Source organism: Furipterus horrens, unplaced genomic scaffold, assembly GCF_987537825.1.
Source record: "Furipterus horrens unplaced genomic scaffold, mFurHor1.1.pri manual_scaffold_17, whole genome shotgun sequence".
In the NCBI taxonomy this organism is placed as follows: Eukaryota; Metazoa; Chordata; class Mammalia; order Chiroptera; family Furipteridae; genus Furipterus; species Furipterus horrens.
Window position 1 is genome coordinate 94,946,840 of NW_028327187.1, and position 16,859 is coordinate 94,963,698.

At 35.3% G+C, this 16,859-nt stretch overlaps 1 protein-coding gene across 1 annotated transcript in view; it reads right to left on the reverse strand.

The window, feature by feature from the left end:
* The window catches only part of CFAP47 (cilia and flagella associated protein 47), a 360,991-nt gene that overhangs the window by 84,955 nt on the left and 259,177 nt on the right, over window positions 1–16,859 (reverse strand). The window contains exons 50-51 of the mRNA XM_090264123.1: window positions 9,452–9,616; window positions 2,035–2,129 (exon numbers count right to left, since the gene is read on the reverse strand). Coding sequence (XP_090120249.1) covers window positions 2,035–2,129; window positions 9,452–9,616 — 260 coding nt within the window. The remainder of the gene's footprint in view (window positions 1–2,034; window positions 2,130–9,451; window positions 9,617–16,859) is intronic.

Here is a 16,859-nt window from a genome sequence, read left to right on the forward strand (position 1 = left end):
ATCACTGTTATGTGGATAGAGTTAGTGGAAAAAGACTCCACTTCTCCACCAAACTCAGTTGAAAGCGAACATTTAATTAGTACAGAGTATCTGTCTATAGTGACAAAGAGAGCAATGTAGCAGCTGATGGTGCTAAGTTTTGCTCCTGCATTGTAATATAAAACGATTCAATAGAATGGGGTCAAAACTTGCGTTTTCAAGTAGACCTTGAGAGGATATTATTCCAATGTCTTTCTGGAATAACCATGTTAACTATTCACAATGAAAAATAAAAGCAATAGGATAATTCATAATAATCTGAAATAATATATGAATAAGAAAAGTTATAGGTCTCCCACTGTGGTATTAAATTAGGGTTAAGTAATAATAATGGACTTTGCTGCATGGGGAGGGGGAGGTCCTTTATGAAAAATTGAGAAGGGTCCATTTGAAAGTACATTATTCATGAAGACAATGTATTCCCAGAAGAGTATATACATATCTTAATTTTAAAAATGAAAACATACTTAAGTACATTAAAGAGACAAGTGATGGCTCCCTTTTGCTTTTTGCTCAGTCTTCTTATGTATCCGCATAAGGGGCCCTGATGGTGCAGGTTTCTCAACCTGTGTGACAATCTTCACCATGCAGAGTTGAGAGTTATAAAAATCTCAATTTTGTAACAGTACATTCTTGAAGGGTTAACAATGCTGTCTCCAAAAGGGGGCGCTTTATGTACCATTTAATGAGAAGATGCAACAGTTGCTTGTAATTTTAAGAGTTGCATCTATATTTGCTAGTTTGTGTTGTGTATTTCTACTCATCTCCTTCCCTATTTTAAACATATGGTTAATAAGGAAGCCAATGTCTTCCTCTTTTTGAGGTACCGTCTCATGGTCCTAGTTTCTCCTGAACCCATTAAAATTTTTTTTCTCTTGTGTCCTGATAAAGAGATGATTTTTAATCTAGTAATCATTTTCCACAGCAAGTGGTTTCATAACTAAAGTTATATCATTTTAAAATAGCCTTTAAGCTTTGCGTAGTGGCATTCATAGCCAATGAGGTTTATCTGAGGCACAATTGTTGCTGAAAATTTTTTTTAAATAGTCTTTAGAAAGATTTTATTCTGCAGTGATAACAGTGTCACAGAAATAGGACATTTTCATTGAGTGAAATGACCCTACCATGATCACATTAAGTAATTTTCCACTTAGTAGGAGAGATTGCTTTTGCGATCTATACTTGAGTGCACTTCAATAGTTTAATCATCCATTTTCTATGCCTCAATAGAAATTTACCCAGAAATCAGAAAGGCAAATAATTGATTTATAGACATAGTTTTTTAGGTCTTTTCTTATTTTCTATGTGATGGGGCAGAAGTTCAACATTCCAAATAATCAATCATACAAAGAAATCTATCTTCACATTAAAAAATGAAAATAACCTTCATCATAGATTTAAATATTTGAGTATTAATAAGGAAATTAAATTGAATGAAAACATAATTAATAGCAATTAATACTGTCTTCGTTTTTCATTTAAAAAAGGACTCAATATTTGACTCTTAAATAATCCTGGACATGGAGTTAGTAACACTTTAACAAATCATATAAGACAATTCTATTCTTAGTTACTATTATTTAAAACCCTAAATCTACATCAGTTGCTCTAAATATGTTTCAAAGTGAAAGACCTGCTATAGCAACTAGGCAGAATCAGTACTGAAAAAGTCTAGAGACACAATGCTGCTTTTATCATACGTGTGAGGGCAGGCATGAAGGTGAAGGTTAGGTTTACTCTAGTAACTGTTGAAACATCCAGGTAGAATGCTAATCAATACAGTCACAATAAGGTACTATAGAACTAAAAAATCTTTTCCATAAGCTTTCAATCCATATGACTGGATTTAAAAATAAAATTGCTACAACTTGAATAATTTATCCCCATGTGAGTAATTAATATGGATTTTTTTTTTTAGGGATAGCAATTTAAGTATACAACAAAAAGCTCTTTCTGCAAAAAGGCAAACTCTATGAACATTGAATGGACTCTTACCATACAAATACATTCCATTTCAAAAGTGTGTGCAGGTTCCCCAGGATGTATATTGATCTCAAGATTATACCAGACTCGTAAATTTTTACCATCATCTGAAAAAAAAATCATTTCTTAATATAGACTTCAGAATACTATACATAACAAAAAAAATTGAGACACATGAACAGATACCAATTTCAAACTCTTTTTGATGAACTCATTTGTCAAGAGTCCCAAGGGGAGGGTGACAAGGCAATTTCATCACCACTTAGGAGCGTTAAAAGTCCTGTCCTGCATGGCTACCCAAAAGAATGTTCAGCAAAGGCTCCCTGCCTGGTGCCTGCCCCACTAACTTTAGTTCCCCATTAAAATAAACATAAATGTTTTACTTTTAAGTTAAGGATTAATATTTCAAAAGAAACAATGTTCTCTTTCACCATAATTGCCAAAGCACTCATATATTGTATGCAGAAATGTCCAAATATGGTATTACCATTCTCGATGGTATATTTGCAGTACCCTAAGAATCTAGTCTAAAGATAAAGTCAGAAATACTTCAAGGTTTTGGGGGATAGTTAAAAGGATCCTAGCAATTTAACCCAAAGAAAGCGCAATGGGGTATGGACTGTGTGGAGAGAAAGTGATGTTTATAACTGGCTTCCCAATATTGTTTAAAAGCAGTTATTTCTGTTTGTGGCAATGCCCCAAGTCATATTTCTAAATCCAGAACCCAGAACCCTGCTCTACCGCAACAGCCTGGAGGAACGGGGTTTGTAACAGCATCGAACCCAGGTTCTTTTCATTTGTTCTAATCCGTTCAGCTTCTCACTTTGATATTCTTTATTCTTCAGCATTAACCTAGTTTGCAGTTTGAGACATCCTCCAGTTTCAGTTAATCATATGCCTTTTCATATCAGTATTGTCATCCTTGACAGATTCCAAGAACTTCCCTGGCTGGTGTGGCTCCGTGGACTGAGCGCCGGCCTGAGAACCAAAAGGTTGCCGGTTTGATTCCCAGTCAGGGCATATGCCTGGGTTATGGGCCAGGTCCCCAGTTGGGGGCATGCGAGAAGCAACCACACATTGATGTTTCTCTCCCTTTCTCCATCCCTTCCCTGTTCTCTAAAAATAAATAAATAAAATCTTTTAAAAATAAAAATATTTAAAAAATAAAGATTCCAAGAACTAATATGTTTGACTAAATTAATACATAAATCAATAGCCTCTCTGGGCCTCATTTTCCTCATCTATAAAATAAGAGGCCCAGACTAGGGAATTCTCAGTCTCTCTCTTCTGAGCGTATCTGTTTGCATTGCATTGCATTGTATTGTATTGTACTGTACTGTACTGTACTGTATTGTATTATATTGTAAGAATTGTAAACCATTGAATGCCATTGTGATATAATGTAGTATATGGCATTGTATCATATTATACAGCACTTCACTGTTTTGTCTCATATTGTATTGCATTATATTGTATATTGACTCATTCCAATACTTTAGCAATCAAGAAGCAGAGAATTAGTGGAGCTGAGAACAATTCAGACATTCAGAGCAATCAGCTAGTGAGAGGAAGAGAGGAGATGTAGGTGAGCACTTATTATAAATGTCTGTAAGAAGTTCTTGCAGGAAAACTTACTCCACATTTTAAATTGCTTCCTGTGCTTATTTATTTTAGACACCAATTAATGACCTTAAAACCATTAATGTACAAAGAATAAGTTACCAAATGTATACTGTTGTTAGATTACTGAGAAAACCACTGGTCATGTTTGTCATTGGCTGCTCCTTCAATTCTATGAAATGGCTTTAAATGCTTTTAAGACGTTTAAATGTGACATCCCACAACAAACCAAAGTTCTTAAAATGAAAAGTCTTTCCCTTTCATGTATGTTTTAAGAATTTTTCCAGTACTTTGGTCCACATTGAACTCACAGAGAAAATAATTTTGGAAAGAAAGGGTGTCTATAACTAAAAAGACCAAATGTTCCATGACTCTGGATTAGTGCAAAGAGCAGTAAAATAGTCTGCCCATCTCTGAGGACTATTAGTCAGGATGTGTGTGTGTGTGTGTGTGTGTGTGTGTGTGTGTGTGTGCGCACGCGTGCGCATACTTTTTGTAAATGGTTCACATGGTTCACTTAATTGACTTGGGAAGTCCAAAAATCTATAAGATAAGCTAGCAGGCTGGAGACTCAAGGAAGAGTTGTAGTTTGAGTCCAAAGGTACTCTACTGACAGAATTTCTTCTGGCTCAGGGGAGGTCAGCCTTTGTTTCATAATGACCTTCAACGTATGGGATAAGACCCACCCACATTATGGAGGGCAATCTGCTTTAGTCAAAGTACACAGATTAAATGTAATTCTCACCCAAAATCATATTTACAGAAACATCCAGAGTAATGTCTGACCTAATATCTGGGCACTGTGGCCCAGCTAAGTTGACACATAAAATTAACTACCACAGGGATAATAATACCAACTATTTGTAATTGCTGTGACTATCACATAAAGCAAAGTTGTTATGAAGCTGATTTAATGCCTACAATGTTAAAAATGTACATCAGATAGGAATTTATTGGTTAGAGTGGGATTAGTGATGATTTATTGATGAGATAAAAATGTTCAACTGCAGGGCTTAAGTATACTAAAACTTTTTTTATAATTATAAAATCAGTAACATTCACTACAGTAATTTGAGAAATTCAAGAAAAGCTAAAGAATATGAAAATTATTCATCATCCCATAACCAAGACTACACTATTTCATTTTTATGTATAGAATTTCAGCCTTTACATATCAATAAAGATTCACACACATATACATACTGGGATGTACAAATTATATATAATTGATATATTTATATGTGAGCTAACACATTTCTATCAGAGACTATTCACTGTTAAAATTTAACTTTCATCAATAGTCATTAGGGAAATGCAAATTAACATCATAATGCAGTATCACCTTACACCTGTTAAATGGTCATTACCCAAAGGGCAATATACAACAAAGGCTTGTGTACATGTGGAGAAAAGAAAACCCTTGTGCACTGCTGGTAGGACTGTAAATTGTACAGCTACTATGGCAAACAGTATGGAGGATCCTCAAAAAAATGTAAAATGGAACTACCATGTGGATCCAAAAATTCCACTTCTGGGAACATGTCCAAAGGAAACAAAAACACTCACTCAAAAAGATATCTGCCCCCCCATGTTCAGAGAGGCTTTATTTACCATAGCCAAGACATGGAAACAACCTATGTGCCCATCATGAATGAATGGATAAAGATGTTGTGGCATATACAAGTAACAGAATATTGTAAAATAAAGTAGAAAAAAATGAGGAAATCCTCTAATTCACGACAACATGGATGGACCTTTAAGACATTATGCTAAGTAAATTAAGTCACACAGAGAAAGACAAACATCTAAAAAACAAGCAAACAAAAAACCCACAACACTTATAGAAAAAGAGATCAAACCTATGGATACCAGAGGTGAAGGGTGGGAGAAATGGATAGAGGTGGTCAAAAGTATAAATTTCCAATTATAAGATAAGTAAGTACTAGGGATATAATGTACAACATGGTTACTGAAGTTAACGCTGGTGTATAGTATACAGGAAAGTTGTTAAGAGAGTAAGTCCTAAGAGTTCTAATCACAAGGGATTTTTTCCCTCTGTTCATTCTTCTCTTTTTTTTTTTTTTTTTTATTGTATCTACATGAGAAGATGAATTTTAGTGGAGCCTATTGTGGTCATTTCACAATACAGGCAGTCAATCAAACTATCATGCTTTATGCCTTAAACTTATACAGTGGTATATGTCGGTTATTTCTCAATAAAACTGCAAAAAAAATTTAGGTACAGATAATGTCTATTCAAAAACATTTAAAATAAAGTTAAAAAATAAGTTTTGATTATTCAACATAATAAATTACATAAGAAACATTCTTTTTTAATTGATTTTTGAGAGACCAAGAGGAAAGGGGAGAGAGAAACAGAGAGAGGGAGAGAGACATTTTATCGTTCCACTTATTCATGCACTCATTGGTTGATTCTTTTATGTGCCCTGACGGAGCTCAAACCCACAACCTTTGTGTATCAAGACAATGCTCCAACCAACTGAGCTACCCAACCAGGGCCATAAGGAACACGTTTATATAAAAATATTTGTGCATATCTTTAATTATTTTATTCCAAAAAATTTCTTACACTGAAATTATTGGAGCAAAAGAGATAAACAATTCTTACAAGTTTTAAACATATTGTAAATGTCCTCCTCAAATTTTTATCAATTCAAATTCCCATTACAATGCATAAGATTATCTCTTTAGGCCTGACCATCATTAATAACTGGGTGTTACCATTATTTTTCATATTTCCTTATTTGGAAGGTTAAAAAATTCTTATTTAGTTATTTTCATTTATTTTTTTGTCCTAGCTTTACTGAAATATGACTTAAAAATGGTATATATGTAAGGTGTACCATTTGATTTGATATAATTTTGAAAAAATCACCACATTCAAACTAATTAACATATCCATCATCTTACATAGTGACCATTTCTTTTAGTTGGGGGAGGTGAAGATATTTAAGATCTACCTTCTAAGCAAATTTCAAGCATACATTATCATATTGTTAGTTACAATCACAATGTTGTACACCAGATCTCCACAACTTACTACTCATTTTGCATAACTGAAACTTCCCTAACTGAAAAGAAATATACTGCTGAGCAATTTGTGAGAAAGACAGCCTTGTTATTATAGGTAATAGAAAGGCTAATCGTGTCTGAGTAGTTAGTGATATGGGAAAACCTGTGTGAAGAGCTGAGGATAATGTAATGTTACTAGATGCATTTTTCCTAGGTCTTAATCTACCTTGTAACCTGTCATCATGCAGCTTAGTTTTAAAAGTAGACAGCATTCCATTTGAATCCATTCACATGACATGACAATATTCTGATTCTCTTTCAAACTCCTCTAAGCACGTTTGTCTGGTTTGCCTTCACAGTTTTTCTGCCTTAGATTTTGATAAGGGTTTAACTCTTAGCATAATTCATCCACAACAGGCTTCTTTCTGTCTTTGCCTCACCTGCATGATTTCAACCGAAGAAACCTTTTCCACCTTGTCTCAGTTCAAAATATTCAATTGATGACTGACTATTGCCATGTAAATGGCTTCCTATCACATTAAAATCAGGGAATACGAAACTGTGCTAAGCATTATAATCTCCCAGACTTATTTCTTTTTGTTGAGTTTAACTAAACTACTCCATAATATTATTGCCTCTGCATCTATTTTGTGTGGTCAAGCAGCCCGCAGGGGCCTTGATTTGACAGTAGCCCCTTCCACAAGTGCATGACCTAGAAAACAGCCCAGCTCGTAATACGACTCCTACAACCACCTGTGTGCTGAGTACTCTCCCCAGCCTCCCAAAACCTTCTCCTTTTGTGCACCTTAGATAAGACCTCCTATGAAGCTTACCAAAACCCCACGTTTTGGTTTGAATCAACCAATCTGGCTTTGTAAGATTTTTAAAGATTTTATTTATTCACTTTTAGAGAGAGGGAAAGGGAGGGAGAAAGAGAGGGAGAGAAACATTGATATGAGAGAGAAACATCAATTGGTTGCCTCTCGCACTCCCCCGACCTGGGATCAGGCCCACAACACTGGCATGTGCCAGGACTAGGAATTGAACCGGCAACCTTTTACATCATGGAGGACGCCCAACCAACTGAGACACACAAGCAAAGGCTCCACTAATCTGGCTTTAGCCTGGGAACCCCAAAGCATTCCACCCAAAGACCCTGATAAAGGCATGTACCCAGGTCCTTCCTTCCTCTCTGCATGCATCCTGCCTTGATCTCCCCTTGTAGCCCCTAGAGGCCTCTAGAATACCCCTTCCAGGACCTGTGACTAACAAACTTCTCTATTTCACTTTCCTTTGCAGTCTTTTGTTGAACTCTGACTCACCACCATCTCACACTCTGCGGCTCTACTTAACAAATGTTAATTTAACAAAATCAAAACACCTCTAAATTTCCATCTGAGTATTTTTTGATTCACCATGATACAAACTTTGTTATATTTTGGAATCAATCCTCTCTTTATACCTCTTTTCTCAAGAAAGTCATCTAATACTAGTTTCTAAATGTTTTCCATGTTCAGTGGTATTTCTCTATCCACGTCACTACCATAAAAGTCACTGTTCTCTTCACTTCAAAACCATTTGCTGTTGCAGCAGTCTACCTGGCTCCAACTGCTTTTGCCTTTCAAAGCCATTTTGAATATTGCCTAAATATCACTCTCAATCCATATACTCTGTGATGGGTAATTTTATGTGTCAATTTGGCTGGGCTATGGTGCCCAGTTGTTTGGTTAAACACCAGTCTAGATGCTGCTGTGAAAGTATTTTTTTAATGTGATGAAAACTTACATCAATAGACTTTGAGTAAAGTAGATTACCCGGAATAACTTGGGTGGGCCTCCTCCATTCAGCTGGAGGCACTCAGAGCAAAAACCAAGGTTACCTTAACCAAGGTCTTGGTTAAGACTGTAACATGGAAAACCTGCTTGACCTTCCAGCCTGCCCGGCCTGCCCTGTGGAATTTGGATACAATAATAAACAGCAACTCTTACCTAATTTTCTACCCTGCTCCTTTGCCCTACAGATGTTGGAATTGCCCATCCCCACCATCATGTTAGCCAATTCCTTAAAATATCCCTATTTATAATACATTGCATTATATTACAATATAATATTATGACAGTATCTGTTTCTCTGAAGAATCTGACTAAATACAAATTCATTTAATAAAGATTTCTTCTTTGGAATGCCTTTTTCTCCACAGCTTTGCTCCTGTCGACCTACTCTTCTCTAGTGCTCTCGTATGTCCCTGCTACTCACACATGAGAAAACTCACTCTCCCCATTCTCCAGGAAATTGCCCTGTCTATTCCCATACTCCACCATTTTTCCCTTTAATTTCTACTAAAAATATATGATGTTTAATAACACACAAATAAAGTTTTATAATACAGGGAGGAAAAGTAATAGCATGTACTTTTGCATGAGGAAGATTGCTATCACATCCTATGTTGAAGAAAAGCATATTACACTGTTAAAATAATACACTCATTAATATTGCATCAGATATATACTGTTTTTTGTTTAATAACAGAAATATATATAAAGTTGTCCACTTATGAAAGAGTAGGCAGTTTTCAAGCTGAAGGATTATAATCTATTAATGTTACTAGCAAAACAAATCCAGACATTAAACTACATAAACTTAATACTGAAATAATACAATTAAATTCTGACAAATATAGGTAACTCACATTTGTATATGTTATCAATGTAAAGTAGCTACTCATAAACCAGTTTATGAATACCAGTCATGAAACTCTCCATAATAATAAATTTACCTGACTCTTCCTTATCAAGCCTGTGGTATAATTCTGACATTGTTTTCCGAGAAATAGGTACTACAAATTGATTTTGAATTAGCTGTTGCTGTTGATCTTGATCTTGTTCTGAGTCACTCTCGGAATCATCATCCTGACTGCTTTTAAGGAAAAATGAAAGTTTACCTACAACACATAAATACAAGATGTCAGATCAACCAGGGATTTGATTTCTAAAATGAAAGATCAGTTTCAGATCTTAAAGTTGCTCTAGCCTGAAACTAATAAATACAAAGTCAAACATAAATTCTAGATTTTAGTATCAGAATTAAATTTGATAGTCGTACAGAACAATTTGGTAGGAAGTTCAAGAAAAATTTTTCAAGATGATTCTACACACACAAAAAATAGAATAAATGCATTCAGCAATGTAATATGCAGGATATAAAATCAACACACAAAATCTGTTAAGTTCCTATATATGAGCAATGAACAATTTGAAAGGAAACTAAGAAAACAATCCTGTTAAATAAAACTGTTATTTAGATAAACCTGCATATATTAAACCATATATGTACACAGAATAATAAGGAAACCTTATCAATACTTCAAATACTAAGATATACTCTCAAGAATTAAAACTACATTTTCTATTGTTTCTTATTTCAGTCCATTTATTTACTCAGAATATTTTTTCTTTCACACATAACGTTATTACATTTTTATTACTTTTTAACAAAGAGAAATTGGACAAGCATCTGTAAAACAATTCAAAAGCTTATATGAGTATAGTAAGACCATATATTACAGACCAAAATGAGAAATTAAATATGTGTCTTTAAAAAAAGGAAATGGATGACAGGAACTATGGAAGCAGTTACAGGTCTATTTAGTAGTTTATGTTTTCATTGAAAGGACACTTTTAAACAATGCACCCTAGAATTAGCCGCTAATTTTTACCTATTGTTTTCTTGAGAAAAACATTTTTCTTGGCAATGGAATATTAATTTTACTTCTAAACAATTACATTTCTAAATTGCATCTTTACTTTTGGTTATTAATCAGCTACAGAAGACAAAAGTAGTCAAAATCCTTTAAAAAAAAAAAAACAACATTAGACTTAGCAACCTGACTGCCAGCAATGAACCGTCAAACCAAATGCAGTAAATACTGACTTTGAGAAGAATATGTGCTTCAAAAGATGATAATTTTTCCACAGTATATGTACATGTGATTACTTTGTTCCCTATACTCCTCTGTTCTGGACAGCTGATCCAAAAGGGAACAAACATAAATAAAAGCTTGATGGTTGGCACCTGAGTTTATCAGAGTGACAGGAAAATATTAGATGACTTTGGGAACACTATAGGTACAACAGAAATAACAGTGGTGAGCAAAAGCAGCTATCTAAGGTACAGCATCATTGATTTAACGAAGATTCTCAGTTTGTCTGAAGAGTTACCAAAAAAATCGAAGAGGAATAATAATTAAAGCAATTATACTTTCAATAGCATAAGCTTTTATTCTGACAAATGGAGTTTTTTTAATCTGCTAAACATTCTAAATGGCTGATTTTTCAAAATGCTGTTTTAAAAATTAAGAAAATAAACATTTTTCAGTACACAAGTCATTTTCTAAAATTAGGAATTGATTTTCTCTAATTTCATATTGTGAAATGTAAATATCAGTCTCAAGTTTAAAGACTAAGCGATGTTATTTTATATTAGTGGTTTTTCTTTGGAAAATAATGAGAAACCATTTAATGAATGCTCAACTATTTTCAGCATATGCGAAAAGCCTCTCATTCATTACCTATTTAACTACTTTCATAGGTAAGAGTTAATCTGTGATTAGACTTATTTTAAACCTGAGCAACCTGGGCTGTACAGAAAGTTGGTAACCTTACTCCAGGACACACAGGTGGCAAGGGCATATATATTTTCCTGACATAGGGCATGGGAAATGGTACATTAAGTCATGCCTAAATATCACCAACTATACCACAGAATAAATGGACTTCTGATTGTCAAAATAGCAGAATTACTCATATACTTCCAAAACATTTATTTTGATCAAAAGCAATAGGTCTCCGATACTGCTCAATGATCACCTAAATTATCCCTTAGAAAACCTCCCAAAGCAAGTTTCCATGGCAACAGTTAAACTTGGCAAAGTTTTGACCTCTTTGCACTGGGCCCCTCACACCCACCCTGTTCCTCACACTGGCTTCATGCTTCACCACTTCCTATACCTAATGAGGAACACTGTCAAGTAAAATATCTGCAGGGCTGAGATTTTGTCCAACATGTGAATTTCTTGGAGGCACATTAATTCCATCAAAAAGGTTTTTTTTCATAAGTATTTGCTCTACGTACCTTACACACGATCATATGGATTTTCATTGTTTTGTGTCTCTAATATACTGCCCTATAAAATCTGAGTAGCAAGACTGAAGATGAAAGTCTAAGGAATCTTTGGCTAACACTCCTCTTCTATCTTTTTTATTTCTTTCACCTTAATTCTAACTCACTTTCTTTTGCTTTATTTCCCCTTCAAAGGCAAAGTGGAAAAACAAAATTATGTAAATGATAAAGAACTGAGATTAAAAAAAGAAAACGCAGCGTTGTGGCCACATCTGTCTTTATTCTGTGTATCATATAGCTCATCTCCCATTTTTTTTAACCTCCTAACTTTTATAATAAAATGTACACAAAGGACCCTTGAACAATATGGAGGTTTGGAGTGCTGATCACAGACAAAAATCCAAGAGAGAGGGGAGAGGAGAGGTGGGGAGGAATAGAGACATAAAAGTTTTACCTTCCCAATAACAATGCTATCTATATCTTGGGTAGTGCAACTTTCAAATATAAAGATTTTAACCAGAATATTATAGGTGGATTAATCAGCCACTAGACCCTTCTTTCAAAACCAACCTGAATTTATCTTTAATAGAGCATCTACAGCCTGCCTTGCACTCCCAGGGAGAACTACATCACTAACATATATTCAAGAATTTCAAGTCTGTGCTGTGCCGATTGAATGTGGGCCTCGTGGCAAACACTGGAATCGCAGGAGTGCCTTCCTCCAGCTTAATAGAGCACAGGCAGCTTTAATGCTTGCTTTCCTCCAAGCTTGTAAATCTTCCTAGGCTGCACACCTATCATTGCACTACTAATTTAAAAAATATTTTAGAAACAATTTTATTTTTGTAATATATAGCTTCTTCCATTCAATACTGACTGGATACCTGCTGCTATATGCCAGGTGTTGGTCTGGACGTCAATGCTGGCCCAGCAGTCAAAGGGCAGATTACCCTTGTATAAAGGCAAAAAATGCAGTAAACGTCATCACTCACTGTTAACACAATTGAATTTATGTCCAGCCAATCATCTGAGTGCGACTTGAGAACAGAATTAATACCTATTCTGATTGGAGGGCAGGGGCAAGAAGAAAAGATCTAGTACTCACAAGCCCTCAAGGGTACCACCATGCAGATGGCTAAAGCTGAGAGGGAACATCAGAGCACAGGCTACTTGGGAAAGCAGATGGTAAAAGCAAAGAGAAGAGCCCAAAGAAGTATGAGAGGAGCCAAGCAAAACTAATTTGTTCTCTTCACAGTGCCTCAAGGCCCTGATTTTGCAATCCATTTCATTCACCCAAAAAAAGAATGAAGATGCTTTACAGCCACCAATAGTTGTTTGGAAAAGCCAGTGGCATCTGACTGGTTTTTACGCCACCACAACTCTGCCGCAGTCCACAATGATGGTGGGGATAAGCCAGCAAGATTCTAATTTAGTTTCGGCCAAGCTTTTGATGGCACCTTCTCTGGTATTTTCATTGAGACAAACCAGGACAGAGTGGGGACAAAAGAATCCCCAAACCCCACCACCATGTGTCCATCTCATATTAGGAAATTTTAAAACATGGGAACTAGTGTACTAAATAAGAGCGATAAACATTAATTTAGCACCTACTACATAAGCACTTTTCATATATTCCCATTTAATGCCCATAACCACCCTGAAAGGTTAAATATTATCTACTATATTTTACATGTAAGAAATCTGACATTCACTAAGGTTAATTGCACTACCAAAGCTACACAACCAGATTATGATATAATTAGAGGTCAAAGTAATATTTGACTTCTGAATGTATTCCCTTGCAACCTAATAGCAGTAAAAAAGGAAATAGCAAAGTAAAAGATGTACAATGTTGCCATTGCAATGTGGTGGTTTGCATGAATATACTGGCCAAGGCTTAAATGGAAAATGAAAATTCGAAATAGTGCTACTCTCGCTCAGCATTACATTCTGAAAATAACGTAACAGGCAATGCTTCTCATCATATACAATACCAGAAATAAAATTCTGCACTAAATCTGTGTTTCCAAGATAGCAACTGGTACCACATATGTTTCTAGATAGTGTATTATTTCAGAAAGTAGCAGGATGTCAACTATGAAAACCATTCTATCTTGTTTAAACATAGGCCTAACATAAAAACTTAATTGTACGCACATTAAACATTTTGTTTTGACATTAAGCAAAAGTTTATTGAAAATACATTTTAAAAGGCCTTTAGAAAAGCTGACAAAAACACTTGATTGCAACTGTTTGGACGAGGCTTTCCTGTGCTAGTGTCACAGATCTCATTTCAGTGCATGAACTTCCAAATTGCAAATGTGCAGAAATAAATCTTAGCTATATCTCACAGTTGTGTTGAACTGAATGAATACCAACACTTTCCAGCAAGTAAAAAGCACTTTTGAGTGCTGTTAAAAAAAATACAAGGTAGTTCTTGGCTATATCAACACTGATCATTGTTTCCTACTTTCTGGAGTTACCAGCTTACCAAAGGTCATGAACAGTAAGAGACATTCAGACTACTCTATCATAAATGTTCCAAGTAGACAGTAAGCTAACTAATATCACTGGAAACCACCTTAAATATGGGTTCTCAAAATTTAGTCTTCTAACATGGAAACAACAGTTCAGGCACCTTGGTGACTGTGGGACTGTGTCCATGAAGCATTCTATATCATCTAAAGCAGTTATTTTTGGTACACATAAACTAATCACTAAAATTCTGTGGCACACCAAAAATATATTTTTTGCCAGTCTGACTAAAAAAAAAAAAAGTATAATTTTGATTCAGCCACACCAAACAGCTATTGTTGTGTTGGCTGTTGTCCTTGCTTTATTTGACCATCTAAGGGAAAAGAGGTCAGTGCCCCTGACTAAATAGTCAGGTGTTGCATGTTTTAACAATTCTTGCAGCACACCAGTGTGCCATAGCACACCGGTTGAAAATCGCTATCTAAACACTTGACACTTTGCAAATGTATATGAAAAATTCCATTTAAAATAAAAACAAACATTTTAATTGAGATATAGTTGACATATAGTATTGTTTTAGTTTTAAGTGTAAAAATATTCTTGTATAAAGTTTGGGCATCATTTAGGCCCCCAGGCCATGATCAGCATATTAAATTATTTCACCCGTATATTTGTTCATACATTTAAATGACTCATGAGTCAATAAATTATCCTTGCTATTGGCTTTTCCTATTGTGTTTCCATCACTTCTATGGACAAAAGTAAGATATTCAATTATCTGAGTTTCCCTTTCTTCTTCCCCCCGTTTTTAGGTGCCATAAATGTCATTAATGATTATAAGAATTTGTAAAGGTTTCTTCCTTGGAGATAGAAGTGTACTTGTTGTTCACAAGTAGGAGCAATTATGGGACAATTATGAAGCCCCATACTTATCTTTTAAAAAATTACTGCACTAGTTAACAATGAGAGAAAACATAATTTAAAAACTTTAGGGATTCCCATTTCTACAATAGTTTGGAAGAAATGTTCAGAGAATGGTCTCCCAACTGAAAATTTAAGTTAAACACACATACAAACAGAGCAAGCAGGAATCACTTCAGTGACCTTGTTCTAGGCCATAAGCTACTAAAGTATATGCTAATCACTAAGGCCTAACCATCTTTGCCTCAATATTAGTCTTGTGCAAAAAATAAAGCTTCTACTTCAGACAAAAGGAAATTTCATTGCACATTTCACTACTACAAATAAGCAAAATGCCATTATACAGTTGTATAATTTGTTACTTACTAATCCTGTAATGATGGGGAGTAATATTAGCTTTTTGCATTCTAATATTTATCCAGAACAGAGGGATCACTTTCTGGTTATTAAGGAGAAAATGTGTCATCATGTTTTAATGCATTCAGTCATTAAGACATTATTTCTACCACACAGTGTTTTTATTTGTGTTTCCCTTTAAGGTTCTATATTTTCATATTCAGGCTGATTAATTCACTATTTTTCTATTTTTCTAAAATTTCTTGACATAAAAATATAATATTGAAATCAAGGTAGAACTGGGCTTTGCCTCCCTAACTAGTAAATCTATCCTTCTAATTGTTTCTCTCTCACAGTTAATGGTATCACCTGCCTTGCAGTTGTTTAGTATCAAAAGTATTGCACATTTGACTCCTTTTTTTGTCCCTTATTTCTTCATATCCAACTTTCATCAAGTGCAGCTGCAGTGGACATTTTGTGGCATCAGTCCTATCATCTGTTTTCAGAAATGAAGGACTTATTTCTGTAGCTACTGGGAATGATGCTGGAAGAAGACCAGAAATTAGGTCAGCCCTCTTTAGTCATTGCCTTGCTTGAATAAAATAAAGCCTTGTCCAAGGTCAGACCTGTTCCACATGTATCCCACTCTCAGTGACTGATCAACACAGCAGTATAAAGGCCCAGTCATCTTCTCCCAACTTGGGAGAATTCTGAAAGGCCATCTTAGCTTGAGAGGCCCTGATGAGTTGACTGAACCCTTCACTGGCTCGTATTGAGCTCAACTTCCCTCTGTGGCCAACATACTTTCTCTACCTTTCCTTCCACAAGTGTTGACCACAACACATTTTGTTAATGACCTGAATGCTAATCTCCCATCTAAGAGTTTGATTCCCTGGAAATCCAAGCTGTTCAAGCGTCGTTTTCCCTTTTTATTTCTCTTGAAAGTACTCCTCTATTTTTTAATCCACTATCACTGGCTTAATTTGGTCTTCCCCTGTTCCCATGTAAGAATGGTCAGTCCTAACTTTTGGGTCCATGGCCAAATGGGCATTTGATTTGAACTTCCACAAAGGAACACTTAAACACAATTGTAGCTCACTGCCGGCTGATGCGAAAATCCCAAATCCATCCATTTCTTAAAACTTCTACCTACTAATCAGTACTCTATCCCACCCACTGTAGTATATATTCTCAGTGTCCTGTGAAAATCCCCTCTGCAGAGAGATCCTTTACACACAGTGGTTCTGTACAATCCTTTTTCAGTGGGGATTCACTGCCTGAAGAGCAAATTTTATCAATGATGGATAGCAGTTAGTGAACAAATACACCAACCT